Source organism: Vanellus vanellus (assembly GCF_965231255.1).
Source record: "Vanellus vanellus genome assembly, chromosome: 6".
Lineage (NCBI taxonomy): Eukaryota > Metazoa > Chordata > Aves > Charadriiformes > Charadriidae > Vanellus > Vanellus vanellus.
The window spans coordinates 33509069-33531383 of record NC_138911.1 but is presented as its reverse complement, the minus strand read 5'-3'; the positions used below and the strand labels follow the sequence as shown (position 1 = coordinate 33531383).

Here is a 22315-nt window from a genome sequence, read left to right as displayed (position 1 = left end):
AACCAGAATAAAAACCTTGTTGTGGGAGTGCTAAACAGGAGAAGAACGGAGACTGACCTGAGCTGTGTGACACATTGCTATGTCTCTGTGCGGTGGCCAAGAAGGATCTGGTACCTAAGAGGCAGGGCAGAGGCTGTGCTTGCCACATCTCCAAGAAGCAGCAAGACACGGAGGCGAGGAGAATTTTGATGCTCTAACTTGGCTCAGCGATGGCCCTTTAAGGCTGAGTGAGGCATGCAGCATGGACACTGCCCAGTCCAAACCCGGCAGCCACGTGAACTGTACCCGGGTGGGCAGTGCCAGGCTGGCACAGCAAAAGCCTCCTGATGGCAGAGGCAATCTGATAGAACTTGCCGGCTCCCACCCACTCTGCTCCTCTTTTCCTCGGGACAAATGAGAGGAACCTGTCTCCAAGTGCAAGATTTTGGGGATATGTGTCAGAGCAGATGCCTGACAGTAAAATATCTGTCTCGCCCTGATTTCTGCCTGGGATGCTGCAATGTCGAGTGAAATAACCTTCCAAGCTGACTCTGGCGCAGAGGTATTTTGGCTTATGTTATTGCTGGGAGCTTTCTCTCTTTCTGCCTCTCTGCGTTCCTAATCTCTCTCTCTTTACTTTTTTTTTTTTTTTTCTCCTTTGCCTGGGATGTGTGCTGTCTGTAATGCATCAGGAAGCAATACGCAATGAGGAAACTCTCATCATCTGTGCATCAGGGAGAGAATTATTGACTGAGTGCTGAGCAGTCAAGTTATTGATTCAAACCATAGCCCAGTCTCTCCGTCTGCCGCTTGGAGTGGCTGGTTACGTCCTTCTGGTTCACTGCATTTAATCGGATTCCCTGAGCTGCCGCAAAGAGGGGGGAGAGTTAGAACCAGATCCATCTATAATGTTCGCTTCAAAATCCAGCTCCGTATCCCCTTCTCCATCCATGGAGCAGGCAGATTCAGATGCTCTGGACATCAGCACCAAAGTGCAGCTGTATGGCGTGCTCTGGAAGAGACCTTTCGGGAGGCAGTCGGCCAAATGGTCCAGGAGGTAAGCCACGCTCGCTGAGGGATGCTCAGGTGGAACATAAAGCTGAAGGGTGCCGGGTTGAGTTAGAGTCTGAGTGCGCAGCTCTTCCAGTGCGGTTAGCCAGGCAGAGACAAGGAGGGAAACTTTGGGCACACCTTCCCTGTTGTTCTGAGTCCGCTTTACGCACATGGCACCCCTGTGTGCTTTCTTCTTTATCAACCCAGCCCCCGTGATACATGCGCTTCAGGGTGGGAACAGAGACTAGCTGCCTACTCTGGATAATCATCCTGCACTCATTTCATGAAAGAGGAAGAGTCGGCTCATGTATTTTGCCCCCAAACTGCTTTATCAGCACTTGTTAAAGCTCTTTGAGTTTTTTTGGGTGTGAGACAGCTAGGTGGAACTGTGTGTGTGGGACTGTGCGTGCGGGTGTATGGTCTGCAGGGGTTTGTGGACCAGCATCAGTGCTGCGTGGCAGTGATGGGAACAGCAAATGCAAACTCTGTTCCCTGGGGGGAAGGCGGCTCTGAATTCTCTCCCGTGGGAGTTGTGAGCTGCTGTGTGTTGTGTATCAGCGGCCAGGAAGTTTGGAGCTGGAAAGCATTAGCTATAACCTTTTACCAAGGATGGAACTATGTTCTACAATACTGAAGTGACAGGTCAGTTTGAGGTTTAAAGGTGGTATAGTTTCTTTACCTGAATCACCGAATCTCACAGGAGAGTTTTCCGCTGGTTGTCAAATGATGAGACACGACTGTTTATGGATGGATACTCGCACAGAAACATGGTACAGCTCTTTCTCATTGCTCACTGGGAATACATGATCCAATGGATTATGCCTTCCAGCATTCCTGGATGGCAGATTAATGTCACTGCTGATAGATATCATTCAGTTAGATGACTAGCAGCCGAGAAGCTTGCGTTTTCACCCTACCGCTGCCAGAGAGATGCTTTGCAGCCCAGGATTTGTTGTCATAGTCTATTAAAGAAGGATAGTAGTGCTTGTCCACATCTAGTAGTTTCATACCTGCTGATGAAAAAGTCTTCCAGAAAAGTAAAGTAATGTTGTTTTCTTCCCCCCCCTTCACCTTTCCACCGGGGAAAGGCACAAATGAGTCATTAACAGAAGGCAGCACGGGAAGCCTGAGCTACCTCTGGAGCTGAAAGGCAGTTTTGTAGCCTTTATGGCACAGTGTGTCTCAAGGCTTTTTGGAAGAATAAATTAACCTGCACGTAAGCAACGTCTGTTGGCTGCCTCTGGTACTCCCCTTTGGTGTGCACCTTTTTGCTGCAGGCTGCAGTGTAGACATGACACATCAAATCCATTTCTAAACGTGGCTTTCCCAGTCCCGCTCTGTGTAGTAACCACAGCACAGTCCAGTCTAAACCTGTGAAGATGGTATGGCCTGAAAAACAGTTAAATGTTACATGGGAAACAGTTCTGGTTTTGTAGCCATCTTTGACTTGCAAGCAGGTTTTATTCTGTACTCCACCCCCCACCCCCCCCCTTTTTTTTTTTTTTTCCACCCAGGAGAGGATTTGTGCTGATGCTCCTTACTCAGCATCCAAACATTGATATTTAAATGAATTATGTCTGGAAACTAATGTGACTGTGTTACGGAAAAGAAGTGGACAGAGTAACGGAGGGGAAGGTAATTTGCTGTGGAGGAGACATTCTTAAAAGGCTTTCTCCTTCCTAATCAAAATTTCTTGCAGGCAAATGGTCTATCTCTGCTCTCTCTCTGTCATTATTTATTTAGTGCTGTTCTATTCCTAGAAGTCACCCCCATCTTCAGCAAGTGGTAAACGTTGTAGTGATAGCAGGTGGGAGGAGACGGGGAGGTGATGGTGGGGCAGAGATGATGCGGGAGGTTAGCTGCAAGCATGGCAAGCTGGGAGTCCTGGGGGAACAGAGACAGGCCAGTGGGAGATGAGCACAGGGAATCTGTAGGGTTTGGAAAGAAGAGATTCCTGGAGTAAAAAGACCAGGACAGGAGGAACGATAACGTTGGTTTTTTTTATCGCAGGAGAGATTTGCTTTAAAGTAAAAGATTTTGTGTGTTATTATAAGTCAGTCAGTCATTATGGGGGGATAAGGAGCAATTAATCCATTCTTCTCACCTACCCCCCCATCACGTGCAGCAAGACGCAACTGGTCAAGTGCATTATTTTTGAGAAGGAGAAGACATGTTTCCCACTCCACTTAATTTAAGAGAAACAAATCGACTATTGCTAGATACAGTTGAGGATCTATCTCTGAGCATTGTAGATTTTGTTCTGAAATCTTGGATTACTACTTTTTACCTGTTTGGTATTTACAGGTAGTACCTTTGCTGTGAAGTAATTTTGCACTGGACAACAGTACTACTCCCAATCCCGGGGAGAGTCTTTCCAAGCTACAGGAGACGAGCTAGTGTGTCATGGGAGGATTGATCACACCAGGTCCTCAGCCACGCAGATGGGTCTGCATGGCTGCTGAGATGCACGATACTTTACTGGCTTTATCCCATTTGTTTGGCTGTAGCAACAGTGCTGCTGGAGACGCTGAGGGGAAAAAAAAAAAAAAGGAAGAATGGAAGCTGACTTGATAATGGAACAAGGGAAAAAAAAGTCCAGGCATGGTGTCCAGTGCTTTGGTGACTGAAATCCCAGGTCTGGGAATTCTGCAGCAGTAGAGGTTATGCAGGGAGGGGTAGCAGAGCCTTGTTTTAGTCAGGGCTGGCACCTGATGGCACCTGTGAGGACAGCAAGACTTGATGTGAAGCGGTTGTCTGGAGCACTTTCAGTCCTTTCCCTTGCCCACACAATGGCTTGTCCTGCAGCCGAAGCATTCGTGTGCTGCCTCAGGTACCGACCGAGGGCGGGCTGGGTGCTTCTGGCACTGGACCAACATGCCTGTGTTTATTTGCCAGGGCTGAGGTCTGAGCACGCTGCCTCTCAGAGCTTTGTTTTGAAATGCCGTTAGCAGCGTCCTCGCTCCCATCTCTCCAACGGACAAAGTTCTATTCCTTGGCTAATGTGAATTTTTTTTCCTTGTAAAGTAATATCCTTCCAAGAGCCACTCAACCATCTGCTAAGTTTACTGGTGCTTTTGACCAGTACAGCTTAAGCTTGGCTCACTGCTGGAGTGGCTTTGGAAGTCATGCTCTCTGTCCTTGACTTATGGTCCTCCTCTTCCCACCAAGCTGCACTCCATTCTTCATTCCAATTAACAACTAGCAGTTTTGCCTCTTCCCTACGACAAAAGTCATACTGGTGACAGCATCAGCCTGGTGTGGAGTCTGGAACGAAACGCACAAGGCAAGTAGCTGCCCTTGGATGTGGCATGAATGGGGCTCTGTAGCTTTGCAGGTAGGAAGTGACAAATCCTTCTCTACTGTGAATAATCCCGGCCCCACATAGAAATGTCAGGCTCTAATCTGACTGTCATCATTCAGGTGTGAGACTTCAGGGGCCAAAGGGGACAGTTCCAGGAGGGCATCTGCTCAGTGGTCAGCCGGAGCCAGAAAGCAAGGTGGAACATGAGGAGTTGAAAAGAGTAGAGAGCGAAACATCCTTATAGCTCTGAGTAAACCCATCGGAGGTGCCAGGTTGCTGCTGGAAGAAGGAAAAGAGCACAGTTAAGAGAGAAATTTTTATCTTCTCTTGGACCAGACCTGGCTGTGGCACTACAAAGCACGCATGTAACCTTGCTGTCCAACAGAGTGGCTACCAGCAGTCACTGGATGGGGCCACAGGGCAGATGGAAAGGATAATTACTTAGGGCTGTTTTCTGCTCTAAAAAACCCCTAGGAAGCACGCAGCACGGTTCCCGCTGCAGAGCAGCATAGGTGCGTGCCTGCGTGCAGCACGGGCGGCGGGGCTGGGAGTTGGGCAGGCCGCGCGCTTCCCTCTCGTCCTTGCGACCTCCCCACTTGGCTGGTTGCCGTCAGGAAGCATCCACCTCTTCCCGCTCGCTCCCTGCCCGGCTGGGCCACGCTCCGGCTACCAGGCGCCAGGGCAGGAGGCAGACGGGAGAGGAAGAGTGAGGGACAGGTACGGCGGCGGCCTCTGTGCTGACATGTTGGTAAAGGTCTTTCGCCCATCGTTTTCCTGAGCTGTCCCCAGAAAGAGAAAGAGAGAACTGGGTTGATGTAGTAACGGGGATTCCCTGCCTGTGCTCCTGGACTGGTGCCCAGAAAACCACCGCTGGAAGGAAGGATCAGTGAGACCGCTGCAGTTTTATCATGTAAATGCTTAACGTGGGCCATTGTCACTTCAAAAGCTTTTACAAAGATTAGCTAATTAGTCTCCTGAGCCCCCTGAGACTCAAAGAAAGCGCTTTATCTCCAGAGATCGGGGATCTCAACTTCTCCAGTATGGAGCTGTTGTATCTAATCCTGGCAGATCACGTCCCTGGCTTTACATCCAAGTCACTTGGATTGTTACTCTTCCTCCACTATTCCAGTTTAATTACACTGTGGCTTCAGTGGTTTCTTGGCGCAGGATCTAACCACAGGGACAGGCGACCCAAAGGAGTTGACCATGCGTGAATGGCTCTTGTATTCCTTGTGCTGCGCATGGAGTGTGCGTGGTTGTACTGGGTCTTCTCACCTCTCTCACCTTCGCTGCTGCTCTCCAGGCTTTTGGAGTGCTGTTTCTTAGCTTCCTCCTTTTTTGGTTTCTTGATTTTATTCGAAATCCTCTCCTGCGTTACCAGCACTCCCTTTTATTTCACTGGCACACCTGAGCCTGATTCAGATATGTGTTCAGTGTCCCTCAGTCCCAGTCCTAACTGGGTGTCTCTCCCCATTCTCCCTTGGTCATCTTTGGCCTTTCTGCTCCTGCTCACCTGGCTGCTGCTTCAGTCTTCATCTTGCTCTTGAGTCTTGTAACTCTTTCTCCTCTACTCCTTCACTTCATCGCTCTTTCCATCGTGCTGCATCAATTATCCTTGCACTGTTGGATGGAGACTTTGTCCTGAAAGTCAAAGTTGAAGTGGTGATCTTTGTTACTCAGGTGTTGCCTTCCAGGTAAGGACAGATGAGGGAAAATAGCATAAAGATGTTACATCTATCAGCTAACTAGATTTTTCAATGTTTTCCCTTCAGTATTTGCTGTAGAGTTTCATTATTATTTTTTAAACTCCTATTATGTATATTTTCATTCCAAATCCGCACAGATTTTCTCCACATCTATGAGGTCAAAGATCTAAAATTTCATTAAATTGCCAGAGGCACATCAGTTCTGAGAGATCTGTGCTACGCTTTGTGCTTGGTTGTTTTTTTTGTTTGTTTTTGTTTCCCACTGGAGCATAATCTATATTATGGGGATTAGCAGGAGTACTGAGCAGACTAAAAGTATGTAACAAGCGAAACTCTGGCTTTCACTGGGGGTTAACATTTAGGTTAAAAATCACACATAGCTAAAGGTTAATGTCTTTACCTGTCTTGTGAATGTTTCTTGAGGATGTTCAGACCGAAAAGGCTGTTGAAAGTGATTAATTGACTTTCTCCATTTCATGTGGTGAGTTGGTTTTTATTCCTCAGTTTCGTGTTTGTGCCCACAGTATCTGTTTCACTCTGACCCACCAGACCAAGGACAGTCCGTTGGCAAGGCAGGATCTGTTTGTTCTTTAAATATGTTATTTCTGCATTTATTGTGCAGATGGGGTAATGCATGCCTCTAAAAAATCAAGTCCTTGTTGAACAGGGCGTTAGAGACACGTAGTGAAGATGCAGCCACTCATAAGAAGACTTTCTCATAGAGTTAGTGATGAGAGGTGGGAGGAAAAATGAACCAGAAAGGCAGAAGGCTGCTGCTCACAGAAATGATGTGGATAGGAGGAACCAGGACCAAGTCCTGTCTGCTGTGTGGAGGTGCCTGCCTTGGCCAGGGTCAGCTCTGTCCCTGCTGCAGGGGTTGTGGCTGCCTGTGCCGTTAATGCAGATGTATCGGGGAAAATACCAATCCTTGTTGCACACAGAGGTGGGACATGGATGAATCCACTCTATCAGGAATGTGTCCCACACAGATGTGTCTAACTCATCTGCTAAATGGGCTTTGTTTGCCAGTGTCTCAAAGTTGTGTGAGCAGTTCAGCCCCTCACCTTCTCTGGGATGCTCCTTCCCATCCCTGTCTACTGTCACGAAGAAACCGTTCTGGTCCCTGATCTGTGATACTGGAAAGAGATGGAGGTTCCCATTACAAGGAAAGTGAGTTGTGTCCCACAGACAGTCCATCTGCCTGTCCATCTAAGGAACCTCTTACAGTAATACAGAGGGGGGTACAGATGGCTGCCACAGGTGGGGTGGTGCATTGGTTACCTAGCTGAGGGGACATTGGCTGCAGCTCCTCTGGGAGGTGCACTGGGACTTGAGCCCAGGATGGAGGAAGTGCGATGGTCCCTCCGGTGGAAGGTGAATGGTAATTGTTTCTGCTCGGATAACTTGCTGGATAGGCTGCACTGTGAATGAGCACATTTTTGGTCCTCTAACTAAATGAGCTCAGTGCAGAAGTGTGATTTTAGTGCTGAGTCGTGCTGTTCTGCCCAGAGAGATTTTGCCAGGCTGTGGTCAGGAACAAGAGACGACGTTAGGCAGTCAGCCATGATGTTCCTGGAGTATCAAGTGAGAAGGCAGTGTCCTGCTGAGACAGCAAGCTCGCTGCTTCTCCCCACTTCTGATGTCAACAAGAACATGTATAGATAAGCAGGCAAGAAGAAAAAATTTGGGGCACATGAATTGCTGCTGGTCTTTGTACGTTCTGAAGATTTCTGAATGTAAATATACAGATGTTCAGTCATGTCTTGGAGCAGGCACACAGCCAGTCCAGAGCTTGAGCTTGCTGCAGGCAATCAGAAGTTTAGCTCTCTGTCTTCCAGTCCCTCTGCAAGCCCATAGCTCGCCTTTCTGTGGCATGTGGCAATCTCATCTACATTGCCCCAGCCACGATAGAAGAGCAAGAGATAGGAGCTAGTGGAAGTTCTAAAGCTTTCTCCTGAGCATGATAATAGTAATAATTATAATATAATGGTAATTCTCTGCCAGCTTCAAATTATTTCTTTAGCTTTAGGAACGAAACTGGTGCCAAATTGCTGTGCTCATTTGTACCAGTGGCAGCGCTTGGCTCCACCTGCTTCAGGAGAAGACTGCGGTGGGATGGGCATGTGGAGTTATTAGAGTTGCTCTTGTGGATCAGATCTCTGGGTCCGTAGCCCATCTTTAATGGTGGCTTCAGAGGAAGGCGCAGGAATCCCCAGGCTGCGCAGCTGGAAAGCGCTGCCCGGAGAAGTCTCTTCCTGATGCCTCTTAGCGGTGGCTTTCTGCAGAGAAGCAGGAGGGTTTCCTGGGGATGTTCTCATTATTCACAGAAATGCGTTATCCTTTCCAGATTCCTCACAAGCTCTAGTTCTTGGGACAACATGAAAGTAATTTACACAGCAGTGTTTTGTGCGGTGTAAAAAGGCATTCTTTATTAATTTTCAGCTTATTGCATTTCACTTTCTTTCCAAATCCCTCTTTTCTCATATCAGAAAATACATACAGAACAGTGCAACATATTTTGCTTGTCATTTACTCTTTTGAAACCTCTTTACTAAACTAGTCCCCATCTTTTCAGCTGTTTTTCAGCATTTTTGAGTGCTGCAGATTTAGACTGAATTTAAGCTAAGTCAGATATCTCTCCCCTGTACCACTGCCTGCAGGATAAATGCGACCTCATTTTTCTAATAGGGAGTCTCCCAGGGGCATTTTAAACATCCAAATAAGCTAACAGTGGCAGTCCTTTAATCACAATTTTGAGGGCACGCTGCAGTAAATTAGAGGCTTGGTTTACAGAAGTTGTGATATTCTGTGGCTACTATACAGTGTTCATCAGAGCATACCTAAGGCTAACTGAGCAGAACAAGGCACATTTTAATGTGACGCATATGAGAGAAAAGAATTTCAATTTCCTTTGTATTCACAAAGGTCAGCGACAGGAGACTCTGCCAGGAGCTCTGCTTAAAAATATCTCTTAAAATTAATTTCTGCTCCTGAGTGCTTTCATGGCCAACCTTTTGCCTCGAGTGTCGCTTGGGGATGCTACCCGATGACTCTTCCTTATACTGAGATGGGAGGAAATTGCAAAAATAAGCTTTTAGTTGCTTTTAACCCATGTGAGAGAGACCCTAAAAAAAAAAGGAGCAGGTCACTTCTTCTCAGAGGTTGAACCCAACACATGGGCTAGACAGAGCACACAGAGGTCAAGGCGCCAAAAGGTTTTGGCTGTGCTCCTGTCTTGGACACAGACCACCGTCCCATCCCCCTGTGAGTAAATGATGCTACGGTTTGCCTTTAACACTGATGTGTGCATGCTGCGGTAAACTGGAAGCACAAAGCACTTGAACTTGGCACTTAGTGTTAAACACTAGCTCTTGGCTAGGTACAGAAGTGAGGCACCTCACCGCAGGCTTAGATGGGAATGGTAAACTCTTCTGCTCAGAAAGCAGCTTTAGTGAGGCGGAGATTTTCTTGTGCTGTGAACCAGGACCTCCGTTCTAGTGGAATTGACTTCCTTTCTCTTGTCCTAAAGGTTCTTCATCATTAAGGAAAGTTTCCTGCTCTACTATGCCGAGAGTGAGAAGAAGAGTTTTGAAAGCAATAAATACTTCAATATCCACCCCAAGGTGAGCAGTCTTTGCATGGGAGAGGAGGTTATTGTGTTTCTAGAGCAGGCCCCCCTGGGCCCAGCAAGTGAAAAAGAGGTAAGTCACAAACTTCTCACAGATCCAGGGAAGCCTCAAAAAAAGCAAGAATCATGTCAGTACCTCTTCAGACTCCTTAATGATTCAGCAGGTACATGACTTTAATGTGTGGGGTTTTTTTTCTACCTGATAGTAGATGTATCCCCTTGGCTTCCTGATCTCCTAATCAACTAATCTTGTAGCTATGAGAATACTGTTGGCAAAGCCAGTGGTGGGTCTAACAGCTGTGGTTGCTGCTTGTTCCTAGCCTGTACTCGCACTCGTAAGCAGTCACAGCCACCCCATGCTAACCCATGGGCCCTCAGCCCTAAGAAGCTCTCTCTGTAGCTCTGCCACCTGGAGCTCTCACAGAGGGACTCTTCGCTCTGAGTCTGCTCTTATCCTCTGTAGTCACTGGAGGCTGATGGAGCACACATGCTTCCAAAGGTGCTGATTTCACCCAGCCTGGTTAGGGGTAGCAGACCACCCATCCATCTCCAGACAGCATGTGTGGGGTGTTGACCTACTGCTGGTGACTGCAATGGATGCACAACCTGCCTCATGCTATCACACTGTGACTCTGCAACATCAGAGATCACCACCTGCTTGATAAGAGCTCCCACTTCCATGTTCTAGCTAGAGGTCTTCCCTCCAAACCGAATGCAGGAGAGTTATCTTCCCCCCTTTCAGATACCACTGGTGGTGGTGGGAGCCCCTCTGCTTTTCAGGAACTGTGTGTCTGTTGGTCCTCCTGGGATAGCCAAGGCAGGGCAGGGGCCCACAAGTGACCAAGGGCGAAAGTTCAGCTCCTGGTTAGTTGTTAATAGTTTTACTTGATTCTGCTAACTGATTGGAGTGCCCTGGTTCATCCCCAGGGTGTCATACCCCTAGGAGGATGCATTGTGGAGCCCAAAGAAGAGCCTAACATGCCTTATGCCATAAAGATCTCTCATGAAGACTTCCATGTAAGTAGGCTTCTTTTCTTCTCAACCCCACCCTTCCATCCCCAAAACCACCACCACAAAATATTTTATTGTTGATGAGCAGAGCTGGATTGGAAGTCTTTCCCACACCACCAGTGTGTGCCTACCCTCTCTGGGCAGACTATCCTGAGACAGAGGGTGGCTTAGAATCCCAAGTCCCCTCAAGGTTCTGCTGCTGCTCTTGCTTTGACAACCAACAAGGAAACTTGCTTTTTCTGATAGCAGGTCTTATGATACCAGCAGACGAGTAGACAGATATTCAGGAGCCCTAGAGCTCATGTTGTCCTATCACTTTATTCCTACCTTGACTGCTTGCTGTGTGCATCTCTTTCTGATATGTAGTAGGCTTGGGTCATATTTGCTCCCACATGATGCCTCCCATGCAGGTGGAAGCTTGCAGTGGGCTCTCTATCCACCATAGCTGTGTCCAGTTCATGTCCTGAATGTGCAGAAGCACATAAGGCACCAGCCTCTCTAATCCCATTTTTTTTTCCCTCCCCCTCCCCCTCCCCCTCCCTAGGGTAACATTGTTCTAGCAGCCGAATCGGAGTTTGAGCAGGCTCAGTGGCTGGAGATGCTACAGGAGTCTGGAAAAGTGTAAGCTTCTTTCTGTTCCTTATTCTCTTTGATCTGCTCTGTAGATGTGTAATGATTAAAGAGGGGGAAAGCCTGTCTAGAAGGACTACGGGGAGGCAGAGAAGCCTCCCCAAGAGTAGCGAGGCCTTTACTTGCCTCCAGGACCCATCCTTTCCCCAAGTGAGAAAGCTGACACAAAGCTTCCCGCGTTGGTGTGCAGCGTGGTATGCAGTGTGACTCTGCTAACAACCCCAGGCTGTCACCTGCTGAAAACCTCCCTAGCCTGCAGATGTGTGAATTTGGGGTGAGGTAAGAGCAGAACAGGCAAGGCACAAAGCTAGTGAGCAGCTGTCCATGTGGCTTTACACCCTGCTGGTGACCAGGGACCTCACCAGCCCATCCCTGCTCTCCTGAGCAGTACTGGTCATGCCGGATGTCGGTAATGGCCCCGAGGCAATTGTGTGACCATGGGGCGTGTGTCCCTCCTGCCCAGACTCTAGGGCACTCAGGCCACGCAGCAGCAGAATTTGGCTTCTCGAGACAGATTAATTCTGAAATGCAGAGGGAGGCTAAATCCCAGGAGAGGAGGTGTTAGCAAAGCACTTCCAGCCCACCCAGAGGTGTGAGAGGCTTTGGTTGCTGAATGTGTACAGTGCTGAGTTCATATTCTGCTGAGAATGCTGGAGAGATTTGAAGTTTGTTGACCACCAGCTCTGCAAGCTCTCAGCACCAGGAGGTACAACGAGCAGCTGTCCTGCAAAACTGGACCCGGCTCTTTCTAAATTTCACCAGACGCAGGAAGAGGTAGCACTTAAACAGGGATTTGACTTTCCTAAGCCAGGTAGAAACTTCCAGAGCTGTAGAGCAGAGCCTACTCTTCAGCGATGAGACTTACGGCAACAAGCACTTTGCTCTGCCTTTCCAACACTCAGTTAATTTCAACACTGTGAGGCTGAAAATGTTCATTTGTAATTAATGGGGAGCACAGTGTCACAGCGGACCAGCCCAAGCCAAGCTCTGTGCTGCTGCAGTGAGCCAGGCTTTGGTGCTGGAGCTATGAACCGCAACACAAAGCTGTCTGTTAAAGCTCCGTGGGAGCCTGAGCCCCATGGGACACAAGACCTGAGCCAGAGGTCTGTCACCCACTCAGCAGGAGCAGGTTTGGCCGCTGCAGAGGAGGACAGACCCAGATTCAGCCCCTTGAGTAATTTGGAGGTTTTCCTTTGGCAGCGCAGGTCTGCACTTGCCTTCATCAATATTAGCCTTAACTATTGCCAAGGGCAATAATTGGGGGGGGGGGAGGGGGGGGGGAGCAAATTAATCTTTCAAGTGTGTATGGGAGAAAAGGAGCTCAAGAGGTGTTCTCACAAGCAAGCCCTGTGCGGCTGCTTATTTCACAGAGCCAGCCTTTTCTCTATTCCTTGCTCCAATATTCCAGCACTAGTGTTTAAAACAGGAGCTAGAGAGGTGGCTGCAATCACACAGCAGGCTGCCTGCACCGGGCTGAAAATCTGCCTGAGACACCCTCTTCCCTCCCCTCTCCGCTTCTGTTCTTGCACTGGAGGAGGAGGAGAGCGATGCAGCTCCAGCGATGGCCTAAGCGGTGCTGACGATAGGCTGCATGTGAGGAAAAGCACAGATTATGTGATTTATGTTCGCAAGGTCAGGCTGGGAGGCAAGCAGCAGCCAGAAAGGCACAGCATGGGCCAGTAAATTGATCTGCCATGAATCGGAAAGCTAAAAGGACGCAGCTGAAATTTTCCAGGCAACCTGTTTTAGTGTCCTGTTGTTCCTAGATGGAGACTGTACTGCTGATGGCACTGCAGCACGTAGAGTTTATTGTGATCATCCTACAGTCTCCCTCATTACTTAAAACCAACCAAAGGGGGGGAAAAAAAAAACAACAAACTGACTCTTAAAAAAACCCAATTTCATAGACTGAGAATTTGTTTAATAGGGGAAGAGTTAAAAATGAACCCAGGATGGGGAAGCATCCTCTATTCTCTCTCCTTTTGTTTCAGTTTTGTCCGCTGCCTCTTTACATCTGGGGCTGGGTAGTGTGTGTGTGTGTGTGTGCACGCAACTGCTCATCACCTCCACCATCACAGTCTGCTCAGTGATGCCTTCAGCTCTTCTTCGCTGCTTTCCAAGCCTCCTGGTTTGAGAGGGAAACTGCTTATTCAATGTTGAGGGGAGATGATGGAAACTGCTTATTCAATGTTGAGGGGAGATGATGGCAAGTCCTAGCCACAACACCCTCCTAAGGTGTTGTGGCTAGGACTTGCCACACCTGCCAGACCCTGAAAGCTTTTCAGAAACGCACAAAGGAGGGCGACGCATAAAGCCCTGACCCCCACCTGGCCGGGCTCTCTCCCTACTCAGGGAGGCTTTTGCTGCGGCTGGTGGGGGAGAGGAGGAGATATGTGCTCTCGGTGCCTGTAGTGGCACTCCCTGCACTGGTTGAAGGTAGACTTGGTGGGCAATGGGGGGAATAAAAAAAAAAAATTACCAACTGTGTTTGTCAGGAGAAAAGCATGAAATAGGACACGGCTGAGCCCAGCTGAGAACAATGTTGAGTGCTTGTTCTGAGAAATGTGCTAGCAGTTGCCACACCGTATGTGCGGCACGCTGCTGTGGCCATTTTGTGATTGGCATAAAAAAAAAAAAAATCGCCTGGTATTTGGGGAAGGAGGAAAAATTGGGTTGTCCTGGTTCTCTCTTGTTTTCTGGAAGATATTTGTGGTTGCTGCTGGAAAAGAACCAATTTAAACTTGGGAATTTCTACCAGTGACTCAGTATGTATGAAATCATCCAGGATGCCATTTCCTACTTGCTTCCCGTTGCCTTCTACGCAAAGGTCTCTCCCCTATCTCTACTCCTTTAGGCCCTTGGCAAAATTACGCTCCTTCCTCTCTTGACCCTCACACCTTCTATTTAGGCAGCCCTACCTTCATATAGCCCGTCTCCTTAGGTGGCTGTACCTTTGTTTCCCCTCTTTCCTCACACCCATGAATATACAGATGATTATCCATCCTGGGTTGTTACCTGGAGAGACCTAGGTAATATACCACGTACGTCCTGTGGACCATGAAGTGCTAAGCGTCTCCAAAAATTGGTTGTGAGTGCTCTTGAGAAACAGAAAATGCAGGCAAAGCTAGAGAGATGTTCCCAGTGCTGCAAAAGGACTGGATCAGATGTGTATAGCAAACAGAGATATTTTGGGGCTTTTTTTTTTTTTAACAATTATAAGGGCACTTTCTACTTGTCCCAGGCGCCTTCCTGACCCTGTGCTTTCCAGCACTTCAGGCAATGTGGCTTTTTCTGGTGAAAACTCACTTAGTGAGAAGTACAAAATAAGAAAAGCACTTGCTCCCCCCTCGGCTGCAGTCAGAGCCGGTACCTCCCTGCAGATGTGGTTACACACCGGCACTGGTTCCAGCAGACAACAGGAATAAAAGCTTAAACGCTACAGAGTGATAGGGGTGCATCTTGCAAGTTATTCAGCAGCAGGTGTAGTAACCTTTGAGTTACAGACAGGGAAACATCTTGTTAGGCTGGGGAAGGGAGGCACTGAAAAAGTGAATCTAATAAACAGACACCTTAAAGGCTACAGCCGTTTTGAAACCCTCCAAGTAATCATGTAATAAACTCTGCCCCCCTGAGCTGTTTGTCGTTGGTTTCTCTGGCATCAGATTCATCCTGTGTTAGAGAACCTTAGTGGAAAAACACATTTACACCCGCATGTTCTCACTCAAGATGAAGATGTCTACCTGTGGGCAAAACATCACCTTTTTAATTAGCATTCTAATTTCCTCTGCACTTTAGAAATATCCTAGATGCTCGTTAGCGGAAGAGAAACCCACCACCTGCAAAGAGCACAAGGCAGCGCTTGGGCTGCTGGAGCTGTGAGCTGCCTGGTCCCTGGGGTGATGCGTGTTTAATATATTTGTGTGGCTTTTGTAAGAGACGTGGTACAGGTTGCCTTGGAATTGTTTTATAAGAGGTTGCCAACTTACTGTTTCTGAAAAACTACTATTTCAAGTGGCTGACAAAGAGGCCTGGTACAGGAAGGCTTACAGGTATTTAATATTAATAAGCTCTCTAGGGATTTAACAAAGATGGCAGAATTTCTGGAACAGCAATTGCTGTTCTTGTATGTACACCTCTATAAATAGATTGAGATGAATTTTACATATGTATTTTTTGTGTGTAGATACTATTCTCTCATGGAACACAAAGAGAAGTAAGCAGCAAACTCCACTTCTGGTTCTTTTTTTCATTTGTATGTCCTTGTCCTTGGTTATTCAATATCTGTATTAAAGCATGCCCTGTCCATCAACTCAATCAGTAATGGGCATCTGCTCCACAGGCATTTTTTTGAAGCTTAGGTTCATAGTGTTTTCAAGAGACCTTGAGATCCTCTGGCCAATGGTGCTACAAGAACACAATAATACTCTTTGAATACATATGCTTCCTTTAATTCTCCCTACTTCCCAGCATCTCCTCTGGTTTTTATCTCCAGTTCTCCGTTGTTTTCCAGGGAGTGGCACTTAACTCACAGTGTAGGGCCAGACACCAAATCCTAGTGGCTCACAAGTTTAGTGGAGAAGTGATTGATTGCTTCCAGGATGGATGATGGATACCAGAATGGCTGAAGATACAAGGCTGTGGGAAGGACTCAATAAACAGTTAATGTTTGAAGGGGAGGAGTGGCGATAGCAGAAAAACACTGGAAGAGCTGCAGAAGACAATGTCACTGGTAGATGGGAAGTTATCTGAGTTAAAAGCTAAAAATCTGGTTCTTAAGCATGTTGGGATACATTTTATGGGTTCCAGGTACACCCTGTTGCAGTTGGAGGCTGTGCATGTGCTGGGTTGGTCTGGAGAGCCCTTGAGACTAAGCTCAGTATAGAAATCTCCAAAACACTGGTGAAACACTTGAATAGCTGTGCTGTGTTGATCTACACCTCCTGCATTTAAATAAATAAAATTGCTGACTATCAGGGAAACTTCTCCAATTCATTTGTGGAGAAAAATTTAGAGAACCACTGTCCCAGCTGATGAGAGTCTGTGTTTGAATTCCTTGGTAGATTGCTAGGCTGAGACCCGCTGCGTTGCTCTGTGGGACCCTTAGCTCTCACATTGTCTGCTTTGTGTCTGCTCTCCCTAGGACCTGGAAGAATGCCCAGCTGGGAGAAGCCATGATCGAGAGCCTGGAAGCCCAAGGACTGCAGCTGGCCAAGGAAAAACAGGAGTATTTGGGTAGGAAACTCTTACTTCCAAAAGCCATAAACCCCAAAATAGCCATTTTGCTTTTCTGGAGTTGTCCGTGTGGTCAAGCCAAGCACCTACAGGTGTTTACTATTGTCTCTTACTGGATGAAGGTTTAGAGTAGTCAGCAGCTGAAATTCAGGTTTTGAAAGGAGTCAAAACATGAAAATATTAAGGTATGATCTGGACATCTATGTGGAGCATGGAAGGAAGAACGTGTCTTGGCCAGTGTGCTGCAGTCCCCCAGCTTCATATGGCTGGACTGTACAAACGTTTGCTGCCCCTGAGAAGTTTGGATGTGCTGATTTCAGCTGCTCACCAGGCAAACAGCCAATGCCTTTGTCTCCCTCAATCACGCAGGACTGGTATTTCTGAAGCTGATCACAGCTTTTCATGCATGGGCTTTCCTCTCCTAGCTGTTTTTTGGTCTTACTTTGCTTAGTCTTTGTCTGCATTTGCCCACACTGTTCACATTGAAAGTGGGACCATTTACATGGGCTTGTGTGAGGTATCTAAGAACAATGGCTAATTTGTCATTGCTCTCACCAAAGGCAGTGGAGAGAGAGAGCAGCTGCCCCAGATGAACATATAATAATTTAAGTTGGAAGACACTTCTGGAAGTTATCTAGCCCAATTCCCTACTCATAAACCAGCTTCTGGATGGCAGTACCTTGGGTGCTCTGACTGCCTTGGGAGGTCCAGCTGTCTCTTCCCCACATTGCCTATAGCAAGGTCAAGGCAGAGTTGCCTTTTTAACCCAGATGCCTCCTAAATTAGAGCATTCGCCAAGGTTTAAGGTCTCTTCTGACCTAAGGTCTGCTAGTGACACATGTGAGCCCTGTGAGTTGTCTGGACAGTCATCTGCATTAGACAAGCTAGCAGCAATTTTGGGTGCTTCAGGTTGGTGATGCCTTGAGCAGGGGCTCATGGTATCTACCCCTAATCATCAAGCCACTGGAGGAATCTTGAAGAGCCTTTTGCATTTCAGCATCCATGCTGATCAGGTGTGATCTCAGTATATGGTCTCACACGTAGCAGTGACCATTGTTCAAGTATCAAGGCATGTTCATGCTGGCCATCTAAGCGCCATTCGCATGTGTGAGCTGATGGATGGGCTCATCTGTGAGGCAGGTGGGGAGGAGTGGTTCCACACCTGACAAAGGGATAACAGGGAGCACTGAGAGGAGGACCTAGAGAGGCAGAACAAAAATTAGAAACAGGAAACTTTTGTCAAAACATTTTGCAACCACCAGAGCGGACTAAATAGCCTAAGAGACTTAAGAGGGCCACAGGGCAATAAAAGACAAGGGGGTGGAGGAATAGCCATTCTGTGGCAAACGGGAGATATTTGGAATAGAAAATATATATTTCACTGGGTTCTTTGGTCCATGACAAGAACATTCAGAGCTGGTCAATTGTCACAGTTGGTTACTTTCTTTTGACAGCAATTGTCTATTTATTCCTATATAACTGAAGGTAGGGCTAATGAGGCAGAAGCCTCAGCAATGACCTGTGTCTGTCCTGTAGTTAAGCTTTGAGGTCAGGCACTGCTCCTGGCAGCAGGTCAAGGCTATCTGGAGGAAGCAAACACTGCTGTGAGGAATTCCCTGAATCCCCCCAGAGTTACTTTCCACTTACCCCCCACCCAGCTGGGATCCAAGTTTCTCTCTCAGGGTGGGACTTTGCAGAAAAGAGCATTTTTTTTAGCATCTTTCTTACGAGGAAAGGCTGAGGGACTTGGGGCTTTTTAGTCTACAGAAAAGAAGACTGATGGGGGATCTTATCAATACTTATAAACACTTAAAGGGAGGGTGCCAGGGGGATGAGAACAGTCTTTCTTCAGTGGTGCCCACTGATAGAACAAGAGGTAACAGGCACCAACTTGAGCATAGGAAGTTCTATCTAAACAAGAGAAGGAACTTGTTTACTTTGAGGGTGGCAGAGTGCTGGAACAGGCTGCCCAGAGAGGTGGTGGAGTCTCCCACTCTGGAGACATTCAAAACCCACCTGGACGCCGTCCTGTGCAACCTGCTGTTGGTGAACCTGCCAGAGCAGGGGGGGTTGGACTAGATGATCTCCAGAGGTCCCTTCCAACCCTGACTATTCTGTGAGTCTGTGAAGCCCATCAAACCCTGGGCTTGGCCCCTCCAGGAGGGGCAGAAGAGGGAAGGTGGAAGAGCATTTCCATAGTTACAGTGCGGCTATGCTGGGTCCTGGCAAGGAGGAAGAGGGTGAGAGAAGGAAGGAAAGACAGCAGTGCTTGTCAGCAGAGCTTTAGTAACATAACATTATTGCTCTGGCTCCAGGAGCACTGTGTGGGCAGGAGGTAGAGGTCTGTGTTCCTCCTAGTGGTAGTAATCTGTCAGCAGTAATAATCCCTTCAGGTCCCCATTTTAAAGGGCCTGAGGAGTCCTTTATAGCATACTCCTCACCTGATATGGGAAAGGCTTAATCGTGAGGTGATTCAGTGAATTTGCCCGTGCTCACAGGGCAGCTGGTTGGCAGAGCTGAGAGCTAAACCCTGGGCTTAACTATGAGGAAGGTGTTTCTGTCTAGTTTCCTGTAAGCATGACTAAGAGCTGCCTAAGGCAGAGCCTCTGCTTAAGGTTAGAGTGTAGGACATCATAGGTACATCAGGTCACAGTGTAAGCATCAGAGCAGAGTCTCTGGTGAGCATGTGTCCTTCTCAGTAGACAAGAGCAATGGATGTGAGACCCCACCTGGAGTACTACATCTAATTCTGGAGTCCTCAGCACAGGAAAGACATGGACTTGTTGGAGTGGGTCCAGAGGAGGGTCACAAAAATTATCAGAGGGCTGGAGCACCTCTCCTATGGGGACAAGCTGAGGGAGTTGGGGTCGTTCAGCCTGGAGAAGAGAAGGCTCTGGGGAGACCTGATTGCAGCTTTTCAGTACTTAAAGGGGGCCATCAGGAAAGATGGGGACAAACTTTTTAGCAGGGCCTGTTGCAATAGAACAAGGGGTAATGTCTTTAAACTAAAAGAGGGGAGATTTAGACTAGATATTAAGAAAAAATATTTACAATGAGAGTGGTGAAACAATGTAACAGGTTGCCCAGAGAGGTGGTAGATGCCCCATCTCTGGAAACATCCAAGGTCAGGTTGGACGGGGCTCTGAGCAACCTGATGTAGTTGAAGATGGTCCCTGCTTATTGCAGGGGGGGTGGACTAGATGACCTTTAAAGGTCCCCTCCAACCCAAACTATTCTAGGATTCTACGTTGAGAGGAAGTATTCCTCACAGCTAAAAGTTTTGTGGCTAAAGTTGGGGATTGATTTCTGGGCTTGGCTGGAACATCCAAAGGTGACAACAGGGAGCTGGCAGTGACACCCAGGGTGCTGAAGGGAGAGGGTGATGTGCTAGGTGGGTAGGGATGGGGCGCTGAGCTGCAGGAGGAGAACTGACTGCTGCTACACAGCGTGTGACCCTGTGCACCCACTTAACCTTTCTGTGCCTTTGCTTCCTCGTGTGTGAAGCAGAGATAAGGTTATTTTCCGGATCCAGCTAGAGGATGGCGAAGGTTAGTTTGTTAAAGCTCTTTAAGAACATTGAGAGGAACCCTTAGAAGCAGTACACAGCAATATGGTTGTTTAGTTTATTAAGTTATTTGGCAGGAGGGAAATTACAGAACATCCCATTAGTGTCATGTCAGCCTTCGGAGCCTCCCAGACAGATGCCTGCAGAGCAATAGGGAACGCTACGTTTTCAAGCTCCAGTCAACGTTTCATCCTCATAAATATCCCCGGGATATAAATTGCTTTTCTCTGCATTTGGCCTTTGTGTGTGTGTTTGCAGATAAGCTAATGGAAGAAACAGAAGAGCTGTGTCTGCAGAGGGAGCAAAAAGAGGTGAGCGTTCATCACAAGCCAATTTCCTTCAACTTCCCTGTGGCAGGACTGGGAGGGTGGGAGTTGTTAGTTTGAGAACACAACCGGTTTCATGGAGGGAGGCTGCGGAGCCAAAAGAGTCTCCAGCCAACTGTTGGGCCCTGGGGATAAAGAAAGGAATAAGAGTTGTGCCATGGGATGAGTCCTGGAGGTGTATCCCTGCTCCCCTTCCCAGGCACTTTCTACGCAGTGTGCTTGTGATTATGTCTCCAGGAGGACCAGGGAGGAAGTTCAGATCAAATTCATATTCACTGGGTTGAATTAAACACTTGTTATTGGGCAGATTCAAGAGGACTCTGGCAATCAATGCGTCTGTCTCCAGAGTGTGAAAGCAAACAAACGGACCTGACATTGTTCTAGTGTAGAGATACTGTAGTGAGAAACAAGGAGCAGCAAAAAGCAATGTGGTTTGTTCTTTGGACAGAGCAGAGATGGGGGGAATAAACGTTGCGCTAGGGGAAGCCCAAGACAGCACTCCCTTAGATGCAATTATTGTGCCTTAATTTATCAAGTTTATTATTGTTTTCCAAACTATTCCAAACCTATTTTTGCTTAATAGAAGTAGTTCATTCTCATATTTATACCAATCTATACCAGTTTTTATAGCCCCATCATAAAGTTATTGCAACGTAGCTTTGCAAATGGGTTGTCCTATGACACAGTAGGAAATCCCGCATGGATGTAGATCCACCAGATCGCAATCTTGCAAACTGCCACGTGCTCTCTTCTCCAGTTAATCCAAAATGACTGTTGCCCCTTGTTAGCAAAAGACAGCAATGCTGACTGAGGCTTCTCAGCCCTATGTTTTTCCTGTGTACGTTTCTGAAGAGTTAAAGTCCAAAGGCGGTTTGGATGCTCCTTTAGGGCTAAGCTGCTTCTGCTTTTGGAGGGAGACATCCCTTTCTGGTGAGGTAGCCTGCTGCACAACCCACAGCCATAGGGAGGGAAAAGCCCTTGTGCAAAGACCCTGGAACAAATCTCTCTCTGCTCTTACAAAGCTCTGTGTGGTACCTCCATTGCCCACAAAGAGCAGATGGGGCCGGGTTAGTTTGAAGGAGTTTGTTACTGATGAATATATAACTCACTGAGCTGCGGCGATCTCGCCCACTGTGAGCCTTGAAGGCTTCAGAGCAGTATGTTGGGAAAGCAGCTTGAACCACGTATCTATGCCACGGAACAAGAGTCTTATTATGAATTTATCTGGTGTCAGCGCTGCCTTGCGACCTGCCTGGGCCTGCGGCAGATCTGCCTCACAGCTAAGGCTGCAAGGGGACCCGACCAGCAGCTGGACCCTCGCTGTACTTTGTCCTTGTCTCCCTCCATCTGCAGTAGGTCTCAGTACAACTGCTTCTTCTAGACTAGGGGAAGAGACTTGCTGCACTGCTTGAGGGACAGCTTGTGGTGTTCAGTGCTCTTTAAGCATGGGTTTCTTAGCGTAAAGACAGCGAGAGGCTGTGCAAAGGTGTAACTGTGCTGTTTGTGTTTTTTCTGTCCCGGTGGGGATGGGAAGCAAGGCTGAGCTAGTAGAAGTATCACACTTCAGGTGCAGCAGTGCTGGGGTTGTCACATTCCTGTCCGGGCTTCTGTACCTGTCCATGTGGGTGCCTGGAAATGGTACGTGCATATTGAGTCCAGCTTTCCCAGGGAGCTTTGGACCCGCTGTATATGTGCAGCAGAGCTGATCTGTGCAGGGAGCATGTCTGGGATTTCCAGGTGCCTGGTAACCTGTCTGGGACTTCTGGATATCCAGAAATCCTCCACTGACCTTCAATCCCTTTTAATTGCCCCTGGACAAAAGTGTGGTGGAGTCAGACACCCCATGGCTCTACGTAGCTCAGGTTAAAAGTCCCAGGCATTGGT

At 47.8% G+C, this 22315-nt stretch overlaps 1 protein-coding gene across 1 annotated transcript in view; it reads left to right on the top strand.

Moving 5' to 3' along the window:
* Window positions 1-887: 887 nt before the first annotated feature.
* PLEKHD1 (pleckstrin homology and coiled-coil domain containing D1) overlaps window positions 888-22315 on the top strand; it is a gene marked incomplete at its 5' end in the record, with an annotated part of 29492 nt that continues 8064 nt past the window's right edge. The window contains 6 exons of the mRNA XM_082484921.1: window positions 888-1036; window positions 9569-9662; window positions 10595-10684; window positions 11223-11299; window positions 16449-16540; window positions 20364-20416. Of these exons, the coding sequence (XP_082341047.1) occupies window positions 888-1036; window positions 9569-9662; window positions 10595-10684; window positions 11223-11299; window positions 16449-16540; window positions 20364-20416 (555 nt within the window). The remainder of the gene's footprint in view (window positions 1037-9568; window positions 9663-10594; window positions 10685-11222; window positions 11300-16448; window positions 16541-20363; window positions 20417-22315) is intronic.